General features: G+C 40.6%; 1 protein-coding gene across 1 annotated transcript in view; it reads left to right on the top strand.

Moving 5' to 3' along the window:
* Positions 1-25129, top strand: part of LOC104957651 (neprilysin-like) — a 49462-nt gene that overhangs the window by 7953 nt on the left and 16380 nt on the right. Inside the window, exons 2-11 of the mRNA XM_010785295.1 lie at positions 1620-1700; positions 1938-2033; positions 2126-2244; positions 2453-2521; positions 2757-2891; positions 3416-3517; positions 3625-3761; positions 3893-3986; positions 5292-5420; positions 7600-7698. Coding sequence (XP_010783597.1) covers positions 1620-1700; positions 1938-2033; positions 2126-2244; positions 2453-2521; positions 2757-2891; positions 3416-3517; positions 3625-3761; positions 3893-3986; positions 5292-5420; positions 7600-7698 — 1061 coding nt within the window. The remainder of the gene's footprint in view (positions 1-1619; positions 1701-1937; positions 2034-2125; positions 2245-2452; positions 2522-2756; positions 2892-3415; positions 3518-3624; positions 3762-3892; positions 3987-5291; positions 5421-7599; positions 7699-25129) is intronic.

Genomic DNA, 25129 nt, shown 5'->3' with positions numbered 1-25129 from the left:
TGCTTTAAATCATAAATAATAATAGCTAGAACTAACGCTTGTTGAAGCGACTCAGTCAGGAATTGAGCTCCTAATCCCTGACATGGCAATCCTTTTCTAAAATTGTCTTTAAAAAGATTCCCATGCTTCCCGTGAGCCCCCACAAACTAGAAGGAACTGCAGAATGTTGTTTAATGATTTGGTACCCAAAGAAAAGTCATAATCAAATCATATCTTCGAAGTAAGTTGAACTAAAGTTGAGCACAAGTTTAAGATACCAGTTGAGTAGGCTGCTGTCTGCTGAAAAAACAGCAGCGCATCCTGAAGGAATGGTTACACTAAAGCTAAAATATGCAACTGTCGGCGTTGAGGCAGCACAGAAGAAGTATATTGGTTGTGCCATTCTCCTCCCCCTCACTGGAGCAAGTTTTACAATAAATTCCAACACTTATCACTCATTTTGATTAGCTGTCTACCTAGAAACACTATGTAGCCTCAGGCTGAGCTAACTGGCGTCCATATGCCAACAACAGGTGTTGAAGAGGCAATGAATGCAGACAATAAAACAAGCAATGGTGTACACTTCTCTTTTGAAATGAACTTTTAATGCTACATCTTCAGCTTAGTTGCTTCTTAACTTCTTTTCATATTTTAGTGTATGATTTCCCTTCTTTCAAGTGGCTTGCTTTAAGACTGCAATGATTAGAATTCAATTTATAGCAAGCAGAGATTAAATTATGATTTGCATTTTTCAATTGTGATCGATATGACAACGTTGACCTCTACAACAAATGACCGAAATAATCTGAACAACTCAAACGTAAAGATTAATTGCATTGCATTAAATTGTTTTTGTTTAATCATTTGTCAGTCATTTGAAGCAAAGATTGGCCATGCACAGTACAAGGGAAATGTTATGATCCTACACTGGTGTACTAGTCATTGATATGCGTTCCTGGTCCCTGGTCAAGGAAATTAATTATTACAACGTTCCATTGCATTAAAGCGTTAGATTCTACTGTTTATTTTCATATGCACACACAAATGTAAACTGTATAATGTCTGTTTTCTTAAGGAAACTTAACATAGGAATGCACTGTTCCTCTGTATTTACGCTCATAACAATATTCTTTTCAAATATTGATTAATTTTCTCATTACATACAACATCATAACATATTTAATTTGCTTTTCAGGTACTGTACATTATGTATACAAACTTAACATAGAAATATGTTCAACTATACTTTAATGTTTCGTCAGTTTTGTGGCATTTGAAAGCATGAAAGCTTTGAAGTTGATTTTCTTTAAACTAATAAATGATTTTTTTCCTTTCTTTCACCGTGAAACATTTCTTATCCCTTTTTTTTGTCCCTGGTTGTGAAGTACTGCCACAATTGGAAGTCATCACTTTATTTTTGTCGACACTTTCCGACACAGGGACAGACAATATGCCTTAATTAAAATGATTTAATGCATCTCGATGAAAGCTAGATTATATTTTGAATCTAAGAACATGAAAAAAACACTAAATCACTTCTTTCCCTCCTGTCACATGTACGCTCATTCCTCCTTCATCATTCTGTCTTTGTCTTTATTGTTTTATTTCATGCTTGCTCTGTTTTTCTGCTCTATTTGTAGGCGTCCTTGAAAAAACTGTGGAGGGGGAAGCCGCTGCTCTCACCAAAGCTAAGACCCTTTACAAGTCCTGTACCAATGAGAGTGAGTGAGCAGGCAACAGACAATTCATTTTAAAATCTTTTAATACCATTTTTCTTACAGTCATCAAAGGTCATGTGTCTCTCATTAAGTCTATTACATTTTCAAATTATAAATTATAAAAACTGTGATAATAATTGATTAGTTTAAAGAATCAAGAAAATTGAATTTTAAATATAAAAAAAGTATAACCATTCTAAAATGATATATTTGCTTGTTTCTATCTACGCTTCATTTAAGGTTTAATTGAGCTGAGAGGAGGGGCTCCTTTGCTCGACATGCTGTCTGATATGTTTGATTGGCCCATGGCTGTGGATAACTGGGAGACCAACTATGGTAGAGTATTATTTTCCACTTTCAGATAAAACAGATGTCATACACCAGCAATTATTTTCATTCTCACTGTTCCTTCTTTCTGCTTTACTCAGGTAAAACGTGGAGGTTGGAGAATGTAATCGCCAAGCTGAATGAGAAATATGGAACACAACTCTTGGTTAACTTTTTTGTTGGCACCGATGACAGGGATTCAAACTCTCACATCATTCATGTAGGTGTGCAACTGTTGGCAGAAAGCCCAGGTCTCTCTCTTTGTTGCATAAAATCACATCTATACAGATACTCACAACATCTACACAGACACTCACACATCATAATATGCATGTAGCTAGAAAATAACTATCCACCAATTCTTTCAAATCGTATTTCTTGGCTTATATAAATAAGGATGTATATGATCTTGTCTTCCTCTCCACCAGTTTGACCAGCAGACAAACCTTGGACTGTTGTCCAGAGATTACTATGCTTGCACTGGACCGTACGCAGAGGTAGGCTTGACGTGGACCCACACACTTGGGAATTATTGAATGGTTTTATTCAATACAGGATGAATTCCAAGTTTTTACAATTAAACTGCTGAATTTTAACACCCATATATTTATAAAAGAGAAGCAGCTCTATTGAAAAATAAATGAATAATCTTCTATGAAAATACTTTTGGAAATAACTTCCTTTTAAAAGCCAAAACTGAATACAAATATCATGAATGTGTGTGTTTGACAGGCATGTCGGGCCTACGAGCAGTTCATGTTTGACCTGGCTAAGCTAATTCGCACTGACCGGAAACTGGTCATCAATGAGACCAGCATCAGGCAGCAGGTGGCACGAGTCATGGACCTGGAGAAGGACATCGCCAATGTAAGCACTCACACTTTTTCCTCCATCTGCTTCAGAAAATATCCCATTTTGTTCTTTGAGAAACTGAGGACACGTCAACACACAATGCACACCTTATCGTCTGTCTCCGCTAGGTATATAATGTGAGCAAACCATTTGTTGCCCAAACTGCTCTCCTCTGTGTGTGTTTTGGGGTTTAGTCTGGAGCAGCTGCTGTGTAAAACAAGCTGTTAACCAGCCTGGTCCCTACACAACATCTTTTCTCTGACATCAACAGGTTTCCACAATCCATGTTTGTCATTCTGCGCTGGTTCTGTGCTCTGCTCACTGCCACGCTTCACTTCCCCTCCACACGGCTGATGGCTTTTACAAGGCAGTCACACTGTTCAAGCTCTGACATTTACAGACCTGAAGCCTCACGGGACACCAAATATGTTTGTTGCTACTGGACCTGCCAGGGAATTGCTCAGATGTGTCAGAAAACATGAGAGTTTTGTTCTGACAGCATTCTTGATTTTCTGCCCATCTGTCTTATCCATTCCAAGGCTACTGATACTCCAGAGGACCGTAACAACCCTGTGTTGCTTTACAACAAGATGGAACTGGGTGATATGAGCACCAACTTTACCCTTGAGGTTGAATCCCAGGTAAAAATAGACTGCTGTTCTTTCAGAGTTTGCTGTTTCTTTTTCACCTTCCTTCCTCTTTTTAATGCCACTTTTTGTCCTGTTTCTCTGTGCTTTTGGACTTGAAGGTATTTGACTGGAGTTACTTCACAGCGAAGATAATGGATACAGTCAATATCAGTGTTCCTGACACAGAGAAGGTCATCAACTACTCCCCCAACTATTACAGAAGACTCAGCGTTATCTTGGCCAAATACAACAAGAGGTGTTTTTGTTGAAACTGAAGTGTTTGTGGGTGCCTTTGGGTGCTGTAAGAAAACAGCTGCTCACCCAGAACTGACATAGTGTAGCTTTGTGTGATTATAATTTCTCTGAACATCATTCTTCTGCTCACAGGGATCTGCAGAACTACATGGTGTCGCGTTTTGCTATGAACATGGTGGTGGGCCTGAGCAGATCTTACAGGGACACCAGGAAAGCCTTCCGCAAGGTAAACCTCAAAGACCTTGGCACAACTGATACTACATTTTAGAGGTGGATAGCAATCAGTTGGGCACTAAATGGCATCAGTAGACAGGCCCTGGGACTTCACCCCTGTCAGTGGCTATAACCACATTATTTATCTATATATTCAACTATGCCAACACTTTTGTGCAATAAATCAACCCTGCACTCCTACAGCTTACTCGTAAATGCTACATCATATATTATTACTCATATCCTTTTTTTAGTGCTCTGAAATATGACCACACTCAAGCATAGATCCAGTGCTTTTAGATTGTCAGTATTTAAACTTGTGTTACATGTTGTAGTAAACATGTTTTTTATAAATGTATTTGTGTATATGATATACTTTTTATAATTTCCATTTCTTATGATATCTCTAAGTCTATAGTCTATATATTCACTCTTATACTAGATTATAGGATGGGACCAACTGTGACATAGCCACCTTTCTCCCTGGGATCAATATAGTATTCCTGGATCTGATGATTCTGAATCAGAAAAACCAAATGTACTTGCTAAATGCTAATTGTGATCGTTAGAACTTTATAACTCGACAATAAAACATTTCTGATGTTTGGCAGGTATGTATAGTACCATTTTAATGTAACATATTAGGCATGGGAACATTTGCTAATTAGCATCAAAACAAAAGGACAGCTAAGGCTGAATTGTCATAAACAAAAGCATTTGGCAATGTTATTCCACTGCTGGTGGAACCCTATGTTATTCAAATGAATACTTGTAGGGTCACAAGACATTTCACTCATAAGAAAAAATGCGAAGCTCACTTTGGGTCTAGATAAAAGATCAAAGCAGCAGCAAAGTGAGTAGGATTTGTCTTCTGGGGACCATGAATGTGTGAATATAACTTTATAGAAATCCATCCGGTACTCAAGAAGATTTTTAACTTGATCAAAGTTCTATCAATGTGGCTGACCCTAAAGCCATGCTGCTGGAATAACCTTGTTGATGCTTTGGTGAAACACTATGTAGAAATGTTCTAAATTATTCTATACTGCAGATTCTTAGCATCAGCTTACCAATATGCAGATACTCAGATATAAATTGTGCTTAATAGGCTCAAATAAACAGTTGTTGTCGACACTCTGTTCATTTTCTCTTTGTAAACAAATCAATTCCCTTCTGTCCTTTTTCTTATAGGCCTAAGTGCAAAAGTGATGCATAATGGAGGTGCAAATAAAGAATCACCATGAGCCTCTTTAAACAACATGCTGAGTGGTTCATTCTACACCTCTAATTGATCGGTGCCGTGTTACTTTTCCTTCAGGCTCTGTCTGGTACAACGTCAGAGGCAGCAGTGTGGCGACAGTGTGCACTTTACGTCAACAGCAACATGGACAATGCTGTGGGAAGACTGTATGTGCAGGAGGCCTTCTCTGAAAAGAGCAAAGAACTGGTCAGTGAAGGGTTGATTATATACTGGAGGGTTTGAACATGCATACAGACAGTTTGACAGCATTTAGTTTCCTGCTAAGTGTGTTTTCGTGTTTAAATCTTTCATCACATGTGCGTCTTCTGTCCCCACCAGTGTAATGCATTATGTGCTTTCACCCATTCAAAGCAGCTGAACAAGGTGTCCTGTATCATGCCCCCACCAACACCACCGTGAATTTCAACTCTGTGCGCACGTGTGTCAGATTGCACTCAGATCGTTTGCGTAACCGTGTACATCAGTTGCAATGCTGAGTGCCTCACACGCCTTAAATCTTGGTCCTCTCCTGGAACTTTACCCACTCTTGGATTTCATGTTGCACCCTGAGCAAATGAGTTTGTGTGTGTGTGAAAAGTGACACACAATTCCAAGTAGGTATTAACACCCCTTTCTCCGAATTCACGACCATGCATATAATATGTGTAAGTGTGCTGAGAGTTGCCCTGCAGCTGGCACACATGCTGCACTCCTCACATACCAACCTTCTCGCAGCCACAGAGATTTATTTCAGATATGATCATCAGTGTAATGAAGCACTTTTCCACACATACTTAACACTGATACCTATGACTCAGAAGAAAACATTGTACAATTTGATCTTTGACAATTATTGATTTTTTTTTGCCTTTATCAATTAAGTTATGTGGAAATATTTTACAGCATGATCTTTACTAAAAGATACAACTATTATGACAGACAAAAAAACGACGTACACAGTTAAACAAATATTATTCTGATCCATAAAATAACGCAACAATAATATACAACAACTTCTTTCTGCATAATGAGAAATGTGATTCTTAGATTACATATGCAAAACCTCATTATTCTGAGAGCGAGTGAATAGATCAAGTTGAAGAGCGGTGAATTGGTGCCCATAAATGGAAATCATTGCACTTTAAATTATTAATATGATACACAAAGTTTAAATAAGCTTTCCATTTAATAAAAACCCAGCATGTAACACGTGTTAATACAGTATATCTGAAAATTGCACATGCAAACAGACAACAATCTAAATATGATTCTAAAGCATCGACACAAGACAAACCCATGTGCACACACACACACACACACACACACACACACACACACACACACACACGTGTTTGTTTCAAGGCTTCCAAATAGCTTCATCAGTATGGTCCCTGGAGTTTAGTTATTGGTAAACCAAAGCATATTGTCCGAGTGGTCATGGAGTGTACTAGTGAGGAATCGGCTGATGTGATGAGACGCTGGAATGCCTCTGTCAGCGCTCTACGGTCTCAGAGCACAACTGTGGTTATAGACATCTGCGAGCATGACCTTAGCTGTCACTGCAGTTTTTAAGTTTCCCCCCTTTACTGTTCAGATTTCATTCTTACTGCGCTTTGTTTTGTTTGTGTGTGGCCTATAACTATCCGATGACCACGGTACAGTACATGATTTGCACAGAATGATGTATGGTGGCGTCAGTCAGTCTGTCTCTATGAACAGTATTTAGGCGAATACTTGTAAATACTGTAATACTGTATGGAGACCAACTTGCACCACAGGTTCCCACTGAAAATGGATATTTGGATGTTGATTTTGGAGCATCTTACTGTGAGAACGGTCATAGAAAAACATCTGATTATTCTGAGACCTCCATCTTGAGACCTCTACAATGCCAATAGTATATGTGTATATAATTGGTTATTAGTATTCTCACATGGAAATATTTGTTCTGTGTCACACATTATTTGCTTAATAAGAAAATAATAACTCATTTGTGTTACATATTGTAAATATTAAGATCAATAACCTCTTCTTTAATTTGGAGTTAAAAAGCTCTTGATTTGTTCAATCAAAAAGTTAATCCCAAACTACTAGATGCTTATTTAAGTACATTTTAATATTAAAAGTTGTAAAGTGCTGAAAGGAAGTGGGAAGCATCAATTTGAGATACACTGTAGAACCTTTTAAGACAACAAGTAGTACAATGAAGTTGTAAACATGTACAATAGTTTATACGTTTGTCAAATATCTGTGACATATTTGTGACTGTTGTCTCTTCCCGTGTGTGTGTGTGTGTGTGTGTGTGTGTGTGTGTGTGTGTGTGTGTGTGTGTGTGTGTGTGTGTGTGTGTGTGTGTGTGTGTGTGTGTGTGTGTGTGTGTGTTCAGATGGAGGAGATGATTAAAGACATTCGGGAAGTGTTCATTAGTAACCTCTATGACCTGACATGGATGGATGCGGAGACCAAGAAAGCAGCTGAGGAAAAGGTATTAACTGCTGAGGCCTGTACAACGAAGCCGGATTTTCGCTTTAGCGGGCTAACTTCAGGGAAAACTCTGGGTTTCCGGTCCTACGACGCTGGTTCTCTTTTTAACGGGCTAGATCTCCATGGTAACTTATGCTGAGTGGCTAACCTGGTCCAGAGCAGGTGAAAGCACCGCCTTCTGACCAATCAGAGCTCAGTGTGCAGAGTTTAAAGCGATCAAGTCATATTACAGGAGAAAGGAAATACAGTTTAAACTGCCGTTGCAGGAAAGACGGCCGGCAAAAATCACCGACTGTGTGAACGTTACATTTAATAGAATATCACCTCCCATCTTCAGAGCAATCTAACTAATATAACATTAGCGTTAAGAAAGCTTACTTGAATATCTGCCACAACATAAGTAACCGGATCAAAGTAACATTACGTACAGTCCGCGGCACTGTGAGTGCAGACGTCAATGTGTCCCATATCACATCATATCACCAGTGGTGTTTTTATATGTACAAAAGTGGTGGGGCACAAAAAACTTAGATGTCTATATATAAGCTTCTGCAGTGACGTGCAGTGAGGTTCATGGCTGGTGAGGCACTGACACTGACTCTTCAGGTTTACAAATATAATATTTTGACCTAAATAAAAATTGACGAAACACTTGAGTCAAATGTAATTAAAGTCAGATCCACTCGTTTCTTAGACGGGGCAGTGATATCATAAACCTGTTAATGTACGCATTCAAACACTTTTTCTTTTACCAGCTGTATTCACCTTGCAGGTGCAACTATGAGGCTTTTATCCTGGATAAAGTGTTTGAGTCATGGATGTTTAAAGTTTAACTTCTTCATATTTATCTAATATTATAGTTCACTTTTCATTCAGGAAGTATGACGCTGCACTGTCAGTACGCTTCTCCATGTTTGTGATTGGTCAAATGTTGCTAGCCCCGCCCCTTTCATGTGAACGCGCAAATAACTAGATAGGGCACACCGGGCTTAAGTTACCGAGTTGATAACCAGCGTCGTAAAACCGCTTAGCGGGAGCGCGATTGTTTTGGACTAGGTAAGCCGGGTAACTCAAACATATCCAGGGTATGTTGAACTGGATTCGTAGTACAGGCCTCTGATCTCATGCGCATGTAAACAAACTTGGGGACTCTTTCTGCTGCTGTGTAGATATATGTGTGTGATTCTAAGCATATAAATGATACCTCTGTACTGACCATTCCTCCTTGATGAGTAGTTAGATGGCAACGCTTATAATTAAGGAGTCATCAACCACTTTAAACGTTCATCGCAATTACAGCAGAATAATATCCAACCTCCCAGCTTGTCCTTACTGCTTCTGTATGTAAACACACACGGTAACAGACACGCAATAACAGACACAATGCAAAGCCAGCTACTTAAAGACGAGAGTAGAAAGTATGGCTGAACTCTGTCTAGAAACCTACGTCAACACGTCTTAAACTGGCGTTGTGGTGATGGCAGACATCCACAGCCTTCTCTCTGAAATACATTTCCTCTCAGCACTCCTGACTTACTGAACAAAGCGGTGTGCACAGAAGGAGGAAAGCTGCTCTGTCCTTTGCTGTCAGTGCATATCATCCACTGTATAATACAGGGAGTGTGTGGAGGAAGCAGGGGCTGGAGAGGACAGCTTTTCACTATGCCAAGTCACCCATTACAATCAATGGCATCAAGCAACAGCAAGCAGGCTTAATAAAAAGCTTCCTGCTTTCTTTTGAAAAAAAGAAATTCCCTTTGAGACATTTAGCTTGGAGCTAGATGAGCAATGAACAACAGTCTGCATACAAGCTATCTGGTGCCGAGTCCCAATATAAGAACCTTTTTTTACAAGGGAAGCCTTTAAGAAATACAACCGGTCTGCAAGTAATTCATTACTTTATAGATATCTGTTTATCCTTTTTTAAAGTTGTTTATAGTCAGGAAGCGTTGAAAAATCACCAACAATCTCCATTGTGTTGATATGTCTTCAAATTTAGCAGCAAAATCAGCCAAAGACAGATAAAAAGCAGCGAGCCGTTATAACTGAGTAAGCATGACTCAGACACTTTTGCTAAACATTAATACATTTCTTGATATTCTAGCATCTACTTATTCCAAAACTGTGTGTGATGATTAGCAGTAATAGTGTCTAAAAGTTGATACTTTATTTATTTTTCAAGATTTTCATTTGATGAATTAGTCCATCAACAATTACGACATAGAAAGCTTTAAATTATCATTTATAATATTTGCTACAGCTTCTGCAATGCAAACATTTGCTTTCCTCATTTTAATTCTGTGCCATTGTAACCATGAGGTCGGTTTTATGCTGTTGTTTACACAAAAATGTGATTACTTTTGGGCATTTGCGTTACATGATTCATTTTTACCCAAACAATTTAGAAAACTAAAGACATGAATAAGCAACATACTTCAAATGAGCTGTAAAACAACACAAACCATTTCAAAACAGACATAAAACCATCATTTTCAGCAAAGACCCCTTACACCAGGGGTGTCAAACTAAATGTCATCACGGGCCACATTCGCATAATGGTTGCACTCAAAGGGACGGTTGTAACTTTAAGACTATATAAAAATACATATATAAATATATTTAATATATATAAAATAATGTATTATATTACATCATTGCCTCTCAATCAATCAATCAATCAATGTTTATTTATATAGCCCAATATCACAAATGTTACATTTGTCTCAGTGGTCTTCACAGTGTGTACAGAATATCAGTATGACAATACGACACCCTCTGTCCTTAGACCCTCACATCGTACAAGGAAAAACTTCCGGAGAAAACTCACAGTTTAAAGGGGAACATGGGAGAAACCTCAGGGAGAGCAACAGAGGAGGGATCCCTCTCCCAGGACGGACAGACGTGCAATAGATGCCGTGTGTAAATTTAAAAGATAATACATTTGCAATTGGATTATTATCGGATAGGTTAATAACTTCACAATTAACTCGGTCTGAAAGCAGAAGTCTAGGGCAAATAATTGCAAGTCTCTTCAGTGAGAATGTCACAAAATGATTTTAAAAGACATTTTTCCAAAAAATTACATTTTTCAAAGAAAGTCAATTCTGAGAAAAGGGCAAATTCTGAGAAAAAAGGCATATTTAGAAGAAAAAAAATCAAATCTAAGATGCATTGTGCTCCACGTATGGGCAACGTGCTTCTGTAAANGGTCTCAACAGTCTTTCGTAAATTTAAATCTGCACGGAATTTATGAAGTCTCTTTATTTTTACGAGTTAAAGTTAAAAACGGGACGATCTGACGAAGGTTCGTTCACCGCTCGACGCGTGTATTTTCGACTGAAGGGATTCTGTTCAGAATGAGAACCGTGTAGATTGTTCTATATAGGACGCTAGCGTCTGTTATCGACGAACGTTAAAGACGAAAAGTCTACTTGTCTGATATTATGCCCTCAAAAAACGGGTTGTATCGAAAATATCGATTTTTCACATGGTCACTAGACTCCGGAGGCATGTCACTCGACTACCATTGGAACGGCAAACGCATATGTCACATGTCGATTTTTTTTTTCTTCATACAAATTTTAGTAAGACAATTGTAAGAGTGACTTCTCTGGACGTTAATAAAGGGATCTGAGACGAAAGTCTTGGCTCGACATTAATACTTCAAGTAAATGGGATAGGCTATTAATTCAGGTTACGTCCTCCGTTATTACATTCCATATTATGTAATAAAATAATATATAATTTATAAATTATATAAAAATAAACTATAAATCAAAGAATTTCAATGTTGACCGGGAAACTTACGTTGGTATTACGCTTACACCGGCACTACTTTAACTGTGGGGACGACATCACGTAGAAAGATTATAAGGGTATCTTCACGATTATGTGTCCGGTTAATTTCTTTGTGTCTTTGCGGGGAAGTCCAAGTCTCAAAAAAATAACAAACCCCTCAATCCTTTATTTTCCACCCCTGACATAAAAAGCACTCCTATTTGCCCAACACGCGAATATTTTTTAGGGTTTTGAAGATTAAACAAACGGCGGACGAAGGAAGGTAAACTTAACTAAAAAGAACGGTCTTTTTACATACCAACATATGTTGAATATGTAAATATGATATCCTCTGTTGTTTGTTTGTTTGTTGTTTTTATGTTTCATGTGGAACTAAATGATGCAGATCTCCCTTGTAAATGAGATCGATGATCTCAAGGGACCAATCTGTCTAAATAAAGGTTTGAAATGAAATGAAAGTAACATTTTGAAAAAAAAAATCAAAATCTGAGAAAAGGGCAAATTCTGAGAAAAAAGGCATATTTAGAAGAAAAAAAGTCAAATCTGAGATGCATTGTGCTCCACATATGGGCAACGTGCTTCTGTAAATCGCCATGTAACCGTATAACAAACACAATATTCTTTGCAAGCTCTTGTGCGGCCACATAAAATGAAGTCGCGGGCCGGATTTGGCCCCCGGGCCTTGAGTTTGACACCCCTGCTCTAAAGGTTTACAGTCACTTTTTTGTGAATCAGTCAAAGTCTGAAATAATTATGAGCTAGCTAATTCAACAGAACTGCAATTTTAGTTACCGACGATCCACAGCCACATTGGATACCTGATTTAGACCGATCAACTGCAAGCATTAATTCTCAGTGTTAATCTTCCACACCAGTTGACCAACATGTCTACCGTTGCAAGGCGGCTTGACAACTTACAGTGTTTCTCGGCACAGAGCCCAGCTACATCTATCTTCCTGGCACTATATAGACACACCCATCTCTTAGCTGCTCTCTGTAATTTGATTTACCAGCCCTGTGATTGGATTACACGGCTGACATCCATGTCCCAGCCACGAGAGTCATGTCCACTCATTTGCTGTACACACTACACACACACAAAAAATAATGCACACAGATATACACAAATACACACAGGCTTGTCTTAAAGTGGCCCTATTTTGCTCACTTTCAGGTTCATATTTGTGTTTTGTGCCTCCACTATGACATGTTCAAAAAGCTCTTTATTTTATGTTTTGCAGCACATCTTTTCACCCTCTGTCTGAAACCAGAGCCCAGTCTGCTCTGATTGGTTAACTGGCCATCTCTGTTGTGATTGGTCAACCGCTTAGAGATGTCAATCACATACAGTGTGTTGGAACGCTAGCCAATAGAAGCGCAAGTGTTACATGGTGATGTCATTATGTTTTCAGTCCAATGGAGACGGAGGCAGTGAGTGTGTGGGAGAGTAATTTTGGGATTTTAGCCTTTACAGACCATTTAGATTCCCATAAACCTACACACACAACAGGAAAGGGAAACCCCAAAAAGCACAATAGGTCCCCTTTAATGTAACTCAAAAGGTATGTAGAAATTAGACTATATCTTTCTTACTTTCATTCGCAATTGGAAGATCTCCGAACATACCTGCAGTCATTTGGATAAGTACATTAAACTTTTATATAAAAATCTATATTTGTATTAAATGGAAAACATCCTCTTGGTGTAATTCACACACACGCCCTCACACACAGTGTAGGCAGGATGCGCAGCGGTGATGTGGATTTGATTACAAGCTGCTGTGTTCATTACATGAAGCCGATGAAAATCCCTTCTGCATCTGAATAATCCTCTGTAGCACACTCTCTCTCTCTCTCTGTACATTAACCTTATCCTTCCCTCACGAGACACAAGAAATATACAAGGAACAAAACATACGCTCACCTGAAATATGTAACCGGCACTGTGACAAATGTTGCATTTAGATTAAAGTCGTTTCTGCACTTGGAGGGTGTGTGAGGTCTCTGTGATACAATCTCACTGGGACTGATTAAAGAAACTGCTACTGTATACAGCAGCTTGACACGTTCCTCTTTTATAACTGATGATATGACTCCATTATGCAACAGTTTCTGACAGCATGAAAGAAATCAAATTGCTGCAGTCAAAAGAGTTTTGGGAGCTAAAAATGGGGCCAACTGTCAGAGACTTGGACCATACCAGTCGCTCCGCCTGTACAATCATTATCTCACTCATGACACGATGATGAGAGGCAGCTTTGTGTAAACAAGTGGCTGCTCTCTGACCTAGTCATCTCTGATCAACGTCCTCCTTACACACAACAAACAATTTAGTGTGTTGGAAGAGACAAGACACTTGCCAGTTGGAGAAATGAAACAATAGCTATTTGGAGACACATACTATATAACAGTCACAGTCACACTGCCTCTCCTCTGTCGCTCTCCCTCTGTTTCCCCCTTTGATACACTGTTTTTGGCAGACTTCCTCCCTCCCTCCCTCCCTCACGCTGCTTGACAGGAGCCGAGTGGCAGCGATTTGAGTTGCTGTTATTACGGGTAGAAGCGTGCATACCGGTGGCTTTTGTGTGTATGTCTGTTTGTCTGCGTGTGTGTATGCAAGTGCAAAGACATACATATGTGCAGCTATTAGCAAGCACTTCATTCATCCATTAAATCAGCCGCCCAGGGCCACATACTCAGTAAGGAGCGCTGCACAGACTTAACATGGTGCACAGAGAGAAAGATGTAGACACACAGAGAGCATCTGCCAGTCAACCATTGATTAAAGTGTGTGTGTGTGTGTGTGTGTGTGTGTGTGTGTGTGTGTGTGTGTGTGTGTGTGTGTGTGTGTGTGTGTGTGTGTGTGTGTGTGTGTGTGTGTGTGTGTGTGTGTGTGTGTGTGTGTGTATATTTACGACAGGAATTAGTTTTAGGAATCATCATCGACACCCACCAAAGGTTTCCCCGTCAATCTTTAGGGCCGCAGTGAGCTGGCGGCCAACCCACGCACAGACAGACACACAATGAGACACAATGAGGAGGGAGCTGAGTCACCGCACGCCCACTGTCTGTCTGCTTCACACTGATTAATAGCTCTGATCACTGGACAGGCTAACGCATGCTCAACTTTCACTGCAGGGGATGGCGACATGGCAACAATGCCACTTGTAACATGTCGTCTGTTTTCAGTCTCATGGGATTTTGTTGAACATGCAGATTTACAGTTTAACATGTAGAGTAGAATATAAACTACTAACTGCTTAATGTTTGGCTGTACAGTTAGCAAAGGCTCTACTGGCAGACTAACAAGAGCACTGCTCTATTGGGACTTCAATCAATGCAAACATGCATGTTTGCAACCTAAACAAAGAAGAAATGGATTTAGACTGCCTGACTTCAGACTGACAGATTACACTTAGTGTATTACCTGTACAGTATATACATATAAAACAGCAAGAAATCATATTTGAACTTTATGAACAAATATAGTATTTGTAGGAATCTGCAGCACTTTATTAGCAGCAGTGATGACAGAGAGCGGTTTAGTTTAAATGAATTCTAAAGGTCACGTAGGATTTAGGATCTAGACTACATGAAAAACGAAACAAAGGATTTAAAGACATTACGAGTCCAAGCAAATGTATCCTAATCACTTTGGTGACTCCCTGTTATTTCCTCTGACACCAACATGAGGTTGACATTAAGGGTTTAAAGATAAATGTCCAAATAAGAATTTGATGAACTGTCATGGATTTTGTCCATTCATATCCCCCCACAGGATCATTTCCCAGAAGTCTAATCGGCACCATCTTCAGGTCAAAATGTCAGTTCTTACAAAACCTTTCTGATGAAAGATTTAGATCAGCCTTAGCTTTACTTTGTGTTTAATGCTAATTAGCAAATCAACCCTTTCTGCAGGACTCCCACCCTCCCATACCTGCAATAATAATGCTAATGCATGGTTAATATATTCAGCATACCATTGGTGCGCGATTTGGCCAGCTATATCCCCACTGCAACCTCTTATTTCAATGCATTGTGACCTTTGCCTTTGATTTATATTTAAATCTGCAGTGTCAACATTTTCTTGATCCAACCTTTTTTTCAATGTATTTAGTTGGTTGTAGTAGGGAAGTTATCCATCCAACAATGACAGTTTTATAAATATTCCAGTATATAATATTTGGCCAATTGGCCTTTAAAAATATATATTTAAAGTGACCGTGAAACCACAGCCTAAGCTATTCAGATACTGAAGCGTGAAGTCTGTCACATACTGGGAGGAAGGTACTGATTTGTAACATTGAAGATTGAAGGTCTCACGGGCTCCCACACTATGAATAATTCAGATTCAACTATACCTACACACAGACATGCACATGTATGTTCTGCATGCATGCGTGATAACAAAACAGCCCTCAAGGACATACAGAAGCAGTTCAGTACATGCAGACTCACCCAAACCATCTCATTTCTTCACAAACGCACAGAGGACAACATCAAACTCCAACTTTCCAGTGATTCCTGAGCGACTTCTACATCATCTGTATTTGCTTTGAGTCAATATATTCTTAGAAGGAGGGCTGCGTTGACCTTTCAACCGGACCTTGCCGAGATCAGCTGCTTTCACCACAGAAACCGAGTGACTCAGGACTTTTTCTGCTTGTTGCTTGGTAACAGCGCACAGCGGCCTAAAAAACACCATCTAAATCCAGACATCCCTTGCTCATTCTCGCGCTCTGTCTGCCTTGCTCACTCTTCTCCGACTGGCTTTTTATCACTTCATCTATGCAGATTAAAAGATAGGCTTATAGAGCGAGAGTAAGCGGGAGACAGGAAGTCAAAAGTGGGACCTGCTGTAATTACTATGAGCCATTAATATGAAAGTATACTGCAATAAGTGTGTTAATGTTAGCAGGCAATAGGCTTTCTCTTCTTTGATCCTTCAGCTTTTGGAAAGTTTTTGTTGCCATCCTTTGTCTTTATTACGTTTCATCACTTTAGCTTGTTATCCCTGCTGAGACTCATGAGAAGAAAGACATGGAAAGATAAGAAGGGAGCATGTCCCACTGGGAGTGGGTGAGGAAGTGAAGCGCCAGAAAGAACGACACAATATGGAGTGAATAATGCTGCGGAGAACAGATGACCCCCCCCCCCTCACCCCCTCACCTTCTTTTGTGCAATCCCGTTCTCCCGTACTTCTCTGAGCTACTTTATTCTGCTTTGACTGGAAGAGACAGCGAATCAGTGTGTAAAACAACACTGCTATTCATCTTCCTTCTCTGTCCCTCTGCAGCACATACATATTCATTTCAGTTCCAAGTGAGAGTTTTGTATGCATGCCCGGATGCATGTGCATGTACATGTGCACCCACTGCGGCAAGTAGCTGAGTACAAAGATGCATAATCTACACTCATCAACTCAGTTAAAGATCATAATGAGGCGATATGGAAATTCAAATTGTACTTGTGCCAAAAAACACCAAACAGGCGACTAAAAGAGGCTGGGGACTTGGTCACACACTCACACACTAAACACAGAGACTAAGATAAAGAAAGCTATGCCTTGGCAAGCATATAGAAAGTTCCAATGTTCAATTCAGTATGTGATATTCTAAGAAGAGGGATAGTTTTATACTTGTTTTATCTTGTGCACTTTGTACTTGTATGCACATTGTGTGAGAAAGTGTGTGCTCGTGTGTAAAAACAGTGTCACCCTGTGCGCAGAGACTAGCTGTGACTCTCACTACACCCCGGAACACTGTATGATAATAGGTGTAACATCACACTCGGCTTCAGTCCAAACTTCTTCCGCTGTTTCCGATACTTTCTGTCTGAAGGGAACAGCATTAACACCGGCAGCTGCTATACTACAACACAGTTTACTTCTTCTATACAACCTTTCCCAAAATCTAACTGCAGTGGACAAAGCACATGATCTTGCAACAGGGAACACACTTTAGTTGACAAAGATGGCAGTCAATGTGTTGGACAGAAAAATAAACAATTTTTATTTTAGGCACTGAAGTAAAGAAATAAACACATGGACAAAGTATAACCCAAGGGATTTGGTTCATCGGAGATGTGATGGATCAGGAGGAGATTGGAAGGAAGACATCCAAGTGTGCATATGTAAATACATCTGATAAGACAAATATGAGTCGAGATTAGAAGTGGGGGAGGTAAAACATAAGCAGTTAGAGAGGACAACATGTTTTTCCTGCCAAATATACAAAGATCCTCTCAGCAAAGGCAGCAGATACTGAACATACGGATGTTCATGCAAACACGTACACAATAAGATGAAGCAAATCATTTGCTTGTGAGGGGTGAACTCAGTTGGGTGAGACTGTTCTTGGAAATATGTATGTTTTTCAGAAATAAGGGTTTGCATATACATGTAAATTACATCTCATACATAAACATGTAGATGCACAGCCTACGAAATGAACAAGGTAAAGGGGCCAAATAGCTTTGATTGGCTGGGTGAGACATGGACTGGAGGCGAACAGCTTCAGGCAAAGCTACATTATTATCCTGATGGCACCAAGAAAAAGGTTTATTTTGATTAGGCACATAGGCCTGTCTATATGGAAGGAGGAGGACAGTCTTTCAGTTTGACGGGTCCCATTGTGGGTGGGCTGTGGTGGATTTGCATGTGCTGTCACGGTGATTTCACACAACTTAACCTGTATTCCTCCCTCTGTGATGGTGCAGAGGAGGAGAGGGGCCTGATGAGACGGAACACTTGTAAACGTCTCCTTTTTGAGGAGCAACAATCTCTAGGGACTCTCTCTCTCTACTCTCTCTGCGTGTGTGCGTGTGCCGTGCACCAAGGAATTGAAGGCTTGCAGGAGTACTTTCATCTATTCAGTAAAGTTGGAAAAGGTGGCAATTATAATTTTAGTGGAGCTGACAACATTTTGCAATTATTCAGTATGTGTGTGATCTGAAGTAAATGGCATTTTTAAAAGCAGCAGTCAGCCCCAGGCCACTGAGGAGCTCTTGTTTTCAGTTGCACCGGTGAATGTCGGGAGGATGGAGAGAGGGAAGAGGTTACTGTGTGACAAGAGGAAGGACTCAAAGAGGGGATCAAATAAGAGGCTCTTCAGAGAGATTTAAAAGCGTAAAGCGAAAGAACTCGCTTGTTTCAGTGTATACAGTATTTTTCAGATTATTCAAATGTTTGACCTTTGACCTTCTTACTGTTTCCCTGAGGGACATGACACTTTCATAATAGCATAAGCAGCATCTCCTTGGTGTGACTGAATCTGCAGTTTCTTATATTCAACATCTTTATCAGAAGAAGGGCATCACAAAATATAAACATCTATCGTCTTCGCGATATAAACAGTCCCAGTAAACGTGTTGCTAGGACTGCTTGAACTGCAAAACATGGTAGCCTATTCTATGTGAAGCGAGAGAGACAAGCGAGGACTTTTGGGGTGATGGAGAAGGAGAGAAAGAACACATATGTAATAAAGCACATCTGTTATTTGGAAGAATTTTGGTTTCAAGAAAGATGAAGTTTTACAAACATGGATTGTATGCGTGGCATGTTGCAAGCACCAGACGTAACACAGTTATCTGCAGCCTCTGAGATATGCCGCCAGCTACTGTTTACCTTCAATTGATCGGCTAAAAAGGACAGCAGGTTGCTACATTACAGTATAACCAATCCAAACTCTACACACATCAGATGCTCGGTTATTAGTTTATATTTTGCCTTTTGATGAAGGAAACGTCCAGTCATCATCACAGCCTCTTTCCGACTTGAAAAGGTTAAACTACGAGGGTGTCGTTCCATCAGCCACCGGCACCATGACACATGCAAACTCAAGAGGCAGCAGCAACAGCGATGTCACGATGCCTCCTGCTAGACTGAGACTCAACAACAAAACCACGTTGTTGGAATTGAAATAATGCTTTTTACTTCCTTTTTCAGTGTCTGCTACTTACCGACTGGGGTCCAAACCAAAAGCAGAACGTATATTGACATATTTGTTTATTTATCAAGTCATATCATCATCGGAACATTCAACAATGATATCGCATGTGTCCCTAATAACGAGCAGCCCTAATCAGAAGCAGCTTCCTCTGCATTTTCAAACAATACTAAATAAGAGTATGATTGAGTTGAGTACGGCATAAAAGGAAGACACAATCTTCATATCACAAGACTAATAGAGTGGTCCATGGAGGTCATTCTGCCCCTTACACTCAACTGTAGTAAAGTGGTTTGAATGGATTGAGTATCCATGTGATCAATTTATAAGCCCAGGCTCTCAGTAGCAGCGCTAAAACTCCACACCAGTCTCCACTTTTTATTTTGAGTCTTTCACAGCAGCAACAAGCACAGAGACAAAAAATAAACACATTTTTCAGAAGCACCCTGCTGTGACCCCACTATCAGACTCCCTAGGTTTCTGTCCCTAACTATAATTGGCTGACTGAAACACAAACACTCAGCACATGTCCTCCTGCTCAGCCCTTCCCTTCATCCTTCCTATAACAACATGCATAAACAAATTCAAAGTGAACTCAATTCCCTCCCTGAGCACTGTCCACCATATGGCCCCAGGAAAAAAAAAAAAGTTTTAACATTCAATTTCCATTCCAGCACATTCATTAGTATTCATGAATATGCAAATCCGACTGTCCCAGTTGCCATAACGATGCGAGCTCCCACTGGGAGGTGTCAGCGTTGTCAGGGGAGAAAAAAGCCAACGCCCTTCCGGTCGCTTGGGCCTTGGATGTGTGTGTGTGTGTGTGTGTGTGTGTGTGTGTGTGTGTGTGTGTGTGTGTGTGTGTGTGTGTGTGTGTGAGAACCTCAAACAGATGCTCCTGTATATTTATGACCCGTTTGACTGCTGTCTCAGAGCGCTGGGGATAAAACCAGTCCCATAGTATCATCCATACAAAATGATACACACATGCTGATGTCCACCTTCTTACACACACCAGGCCTTTGAAGGACTTGTGAACAACCTCAACATTCAAAGCTACAGAGTAAGATGCAAAGTAAACACAAAGTCTCATGTGTCAAAGTCATTATGTGAAGAGTAATGAATGAAATAAAGTGCTGTGACAGTTTCAAAGGCATGCTGGTCTACGATATACAGTAACTTATAATGTACTGTGGAGGGAATAGGAGAGAGCAAGGGGACACACTTGCACATACAGAGTCAATACATATGCAAAGTTTCCCTGTAGGAAGTAGCTGTGTCAGCAGCTCCAGTGGCTCACTGCAAAATGAAGGGTAATCTCTAGGTAGAGAGTGCTTAGGGCGCGGAAATACACACACACACCCTCACACACACTGATGGAGTATGGGGGGGGGGAAAGAGAGCAGGTGCTAAATGCGTCAGCAATGAAAAAAGGGACTCACAGTGTCACAACTATGTGACACCGGGGATGTGACATGGCTGTGGTTAGATGCACAATAACCAGGTTACTGCTATAGTAGCGGAAATATGGAGACGGATGACAATGGCCTCTGTAACTTTATTTGCTGCTGCACATTTACTGTAGGTCTTCCTGAATGACTCCCTACACTACGGAGTGAACATCAATCCAACTGTACACAGAGGAAGCCAATGCAGACTGCTAACACACTGTAACCATGTCATGTTATTTGTTATACACGTTTAAATCATATTAAACATGTTTCCAGATGGATAGCAGTAGTTCCTGCTACTCAAGAAACTCAGTATTTCACTTTGCTATACTGGAAAGTGACAGTGATAGAACCAGCTGAAAATCTATAAGATGGCTTTAAAACACTATGAAGTAGTATTGAGCCCATATAAAACAATCTTTTTAATATCAATTAATGATAATGTCTTTGAAATAATGATTCTAAAGCCTTTCCCAAGCACGTATATATGAATCTCTGAATTTAAATTCAAACCCTAATGTCTATAAAGTAGGCCTGATTAATTAAATCCACGTATTTTTACTGTCCAATAAACTAACACTTTTCCTATTAGCACTCCCACGTCCCTCTGTAAGGTATATGCTTCTGCTGCTGATGAACGCTGCAATCCACAGCTACACGGCAAACATTTTAAACTACACTTAGCCAAATAAATGAACACATTAAGACTATCCTGCTGTTTAAAATCTATCCTGGCACAAAGGAAGAGCAAAATGTTATTTGCCAAAGTCGGCTTTGTTGTATTTAAATGTTATGCATAATGGTTGTGTGGCCTGGTTATAATAAGGTTCATTGATCGGGTTACTGTATAGGAAGAAATTAAGGTTTTCCGCTAAGGTTTGATTTAAAATGGTGTGTTGTTATCGGCAGGGGGAACACACACACACACACATATATATATATATATATATATATATATATAGATATGCATGTATATAAATATACACAGTATATAACAAGCAATCACCTGAAATTGTCATACATCATGACTGACTGAACCACAATCAATACCCAATTAACATGCTCTGAATAAGGGCCATGGAGCAAGCACACACACACACACACACACACACACACACACACACACACACACACACACACACACACACACACACACACACACACACACACACACACACACACACACACACACACATCCCTATAGGCTGTAAGTCAGGAGGTGTAGGACCATGCGTGGAGGTCTGGTGTTCCTCGGTGGAGAGCAGAAGTAGAATAACACATCTCTAGTTTGTGAAAGCTTGACGGGTGTTACAGACTAATTATTCCCACAGCTCCTTCCTGCAGTGTCACGGCTATAGCTTCCCCATCTCAAACAGCTGCTCTGCTAATTACCTCTGGTGGCACGTACTGCGCTCTCTCTCTCTCTCTCACACACACTCACTTTGTCTGTCTCTATTAACTACTCTCTTTCTCCCTCTTCATATTGTCACAGTTAAGACAGACACCAAGCTGAGATTGAGGACCATCTAACAATTATATCTTACTGAGAAGTTGTGTTCTTCTGCCAGAATGTGATGGTAAAAGAAAAACTTGCTAGCAGTGGGACTCAGTAGGACGCTCATAAAACAAACACCCTGTGAAACAGATTTGAAGGATTTATTATCCTGGTTAGGATGGAATAGACTTACTTCTGAGTTATTGTGGGTGTGTCACTATCTCTGTCAATGCTTTTGTGTCCCTGTTTGTGAGAGTTGACTGTGTTGACAAGTTAAGGCGACAGGATTAGCGCGCCCCTGCCTGTCATTCAAATAGACAAACGCAGACACATAAGCTCTGAGGCACACAAACTTACACACAGACCCTCAAACACACCGTACCCACACACAGGGGAGCGAGCAGAGACACATGCAGGTTAATTGACTTCTCTTTTAGCTGTGAGGTATTCTGATGGAGTCAGCACATTCAGAGGAGAAAGCAGTGGGTGAGGAGATGCTACAAGGATGCTTCTCTCCGTCTATCTTTCTTTGTCTCACCCTCTGTCTGTCTCTCTGACTTTTTTTTAGATTGCTCGAGTCAGAGGGATTATTAGACGGCTGTGGTGTGAATATGATAATGAAGTGTACAGGAGAGAGGATTACACTATCCTAACTCTCCCATTGGTCTAATCCAGGTTCACACATTTACATGAGTACTACGTGCATCCCACCAGCACAACACTGATATGGATACAACAAGCAGCAGCAGGTGCTGGCTGTTTACACTCACATGAGAAAAGAGAATTGCCAGTGGGGAATTTTCTGCTCCTCCTTTGTAGATGAAATAATGCTGAATCAGGATGTGCAGTGTACGCTGTGATACACTATCACTTGTGAGCACGGGGAGTTTCATACAGTTTAAATTAAACTGTACAAACAGCATAGGGTCCGCGTAATAAGCATGAATATCATTTGAATTGCATGCCTAGTCGACTATAGGGTGATTCTATTTTCAATTAAAATAAAGAACGCTATAAAGCTGGGGATACAGCACACAGTTATGCAGCATCTGTGCAATGCTATGGCTTCAGTAGGGTATAGTATAGTCTGCCATTGTGCCTTCATGCTGCAGTGTATACAGTAGACTCGGAGAGTGTGTTGTTTCGAGAAAGGACCCCAAAACAACCCAAGAGATGCTGGGAGCATTCAGTGACTGGAAGATTTGCACAGTAAGCCGGTAATTGAGCTCTATATTTTGTTGGGTTTTAAACTGTAAGACCCACCAGGCAGCCCATACTTTAGCCTTTAGAGTTATAGTTGGAGGATGTAAAAATCCATACCTGCAGACTTATCATAAACAGCCCAGCTCTCGTCGAGGCCTAAAACAGGATAGAGTGTGTCAGACTCCATCGTTTCTGACAGTTATCCAGCAGCAGCATCTGCGCCATTCACCTCTCTCCATTACCTTCGCTCCAATCCCCCCCTATCCATCCATTCATCTATCCATCCATCCTCACCTCATCTCCACCCTGTCAAAGCAGCGGGTTGTGTGTCAGCCCAGCATGTGTGTGCCCCTCTGCTCCAGTGTGGGTGTGTTAGGGCGTGTGCATGTATGTCATGGCCATCTCCTGCCTGCAGAATCATGTTATTGATTGGATGCATGTGCCGGTACACTTTAGCTAGCCATGACTGATCACATACTGCACAGCCTGTCATGGTCAGGGCTGTCTCAGACACAGAAAACAATAAGAACCAAGGGAACAAGCAAGGAGAAGGCTGAAAGGTTAGTAATAACAGAAACTTCAATTGAGCTAGATTGAGATGCAAAGAAATGTAATCAATCTGAATTTTATTTGATGAACAGTGTAGAGTTGTATAGGCAGATATCTTGAAAACAAAGGCAGATATCACCAAAACCATGTTGTGTGGCAACTTCCAACTGAGAAAACATGTTGGACAAAGCAGTTGTGTGAGGGAGTGAGAGTAAAAACAGGAGGCGGCTGGCTGATATGAGGTGGTGCACTCAGACAGATGCTGATAGGCCTGAAGGTGAACCAATCAATTATTCTCCACCGTCAATAATTCAGAGTAGACCGGGGGCTTTCTGCATGTGTGTATGGAGAGACACACACACACACACACACACACACACACACACACACACACACACACACACACACACACACACACACACACACACACACACACACACACACACACACACACACACACACACACCAGCCCGTGCCCTGATTTGATTTAAGATGACCAGTGAATGTGGATCCCAGGCTTCAGAGGGCCGAGGCTTTAAATTATTGCTCGGCTTAAAGACAGACGGGGAGCAGTATTTTCTCCCTCCATGGCAAAGCCGTCCGATTCCAGCTCTTCAATCCCACTCCTCTTCTCATCTTGCTTTCAGTTTCTTCCCTCTTGACGAGTCATAGGCCAGCAACGGAGGAATAAAGACGCCTCTTGGCTTGCACCTTTGCTGTTTGAAACTATGCCTACTTTCAAAATATCTTCGTTTTCCTTCTCTTTATTTCCTCTCTTCCCCTCTGTACTCACTCACACACACTCCGAACCCCTGCACACACAAACACACACACGCACACGCACACGCACACGCACACGCACACACACGCACACGCACACGCACACGCACACGCACACACACTATCCATTTCTCTGTAATTGAAAAGATGCCCTGGCTGTTTGCCACACGACTAAAATGGATCAGATGGCAGAATATCCCTGAGGTAGTAC

Source organism: Notothenia coriiceps, unplaced genomic scaffold, assembly GCF_000735185.1.
Source record: "Notothenia coriiceps isolate Sejong01 unplaced genomic scaffold, NC01 NC01_scaffold00027531, whole genome shotgun sequence".
Lineage (NCBI taxonomy): Eukaryota > Metazoa > Chordata > Actinopteri > Perciformes > Nototheniidae > Notothenia > Notothenia coriiceps.
This window is presented reverse-complemented; position numbering and strand designations above follow the sequence as displayed.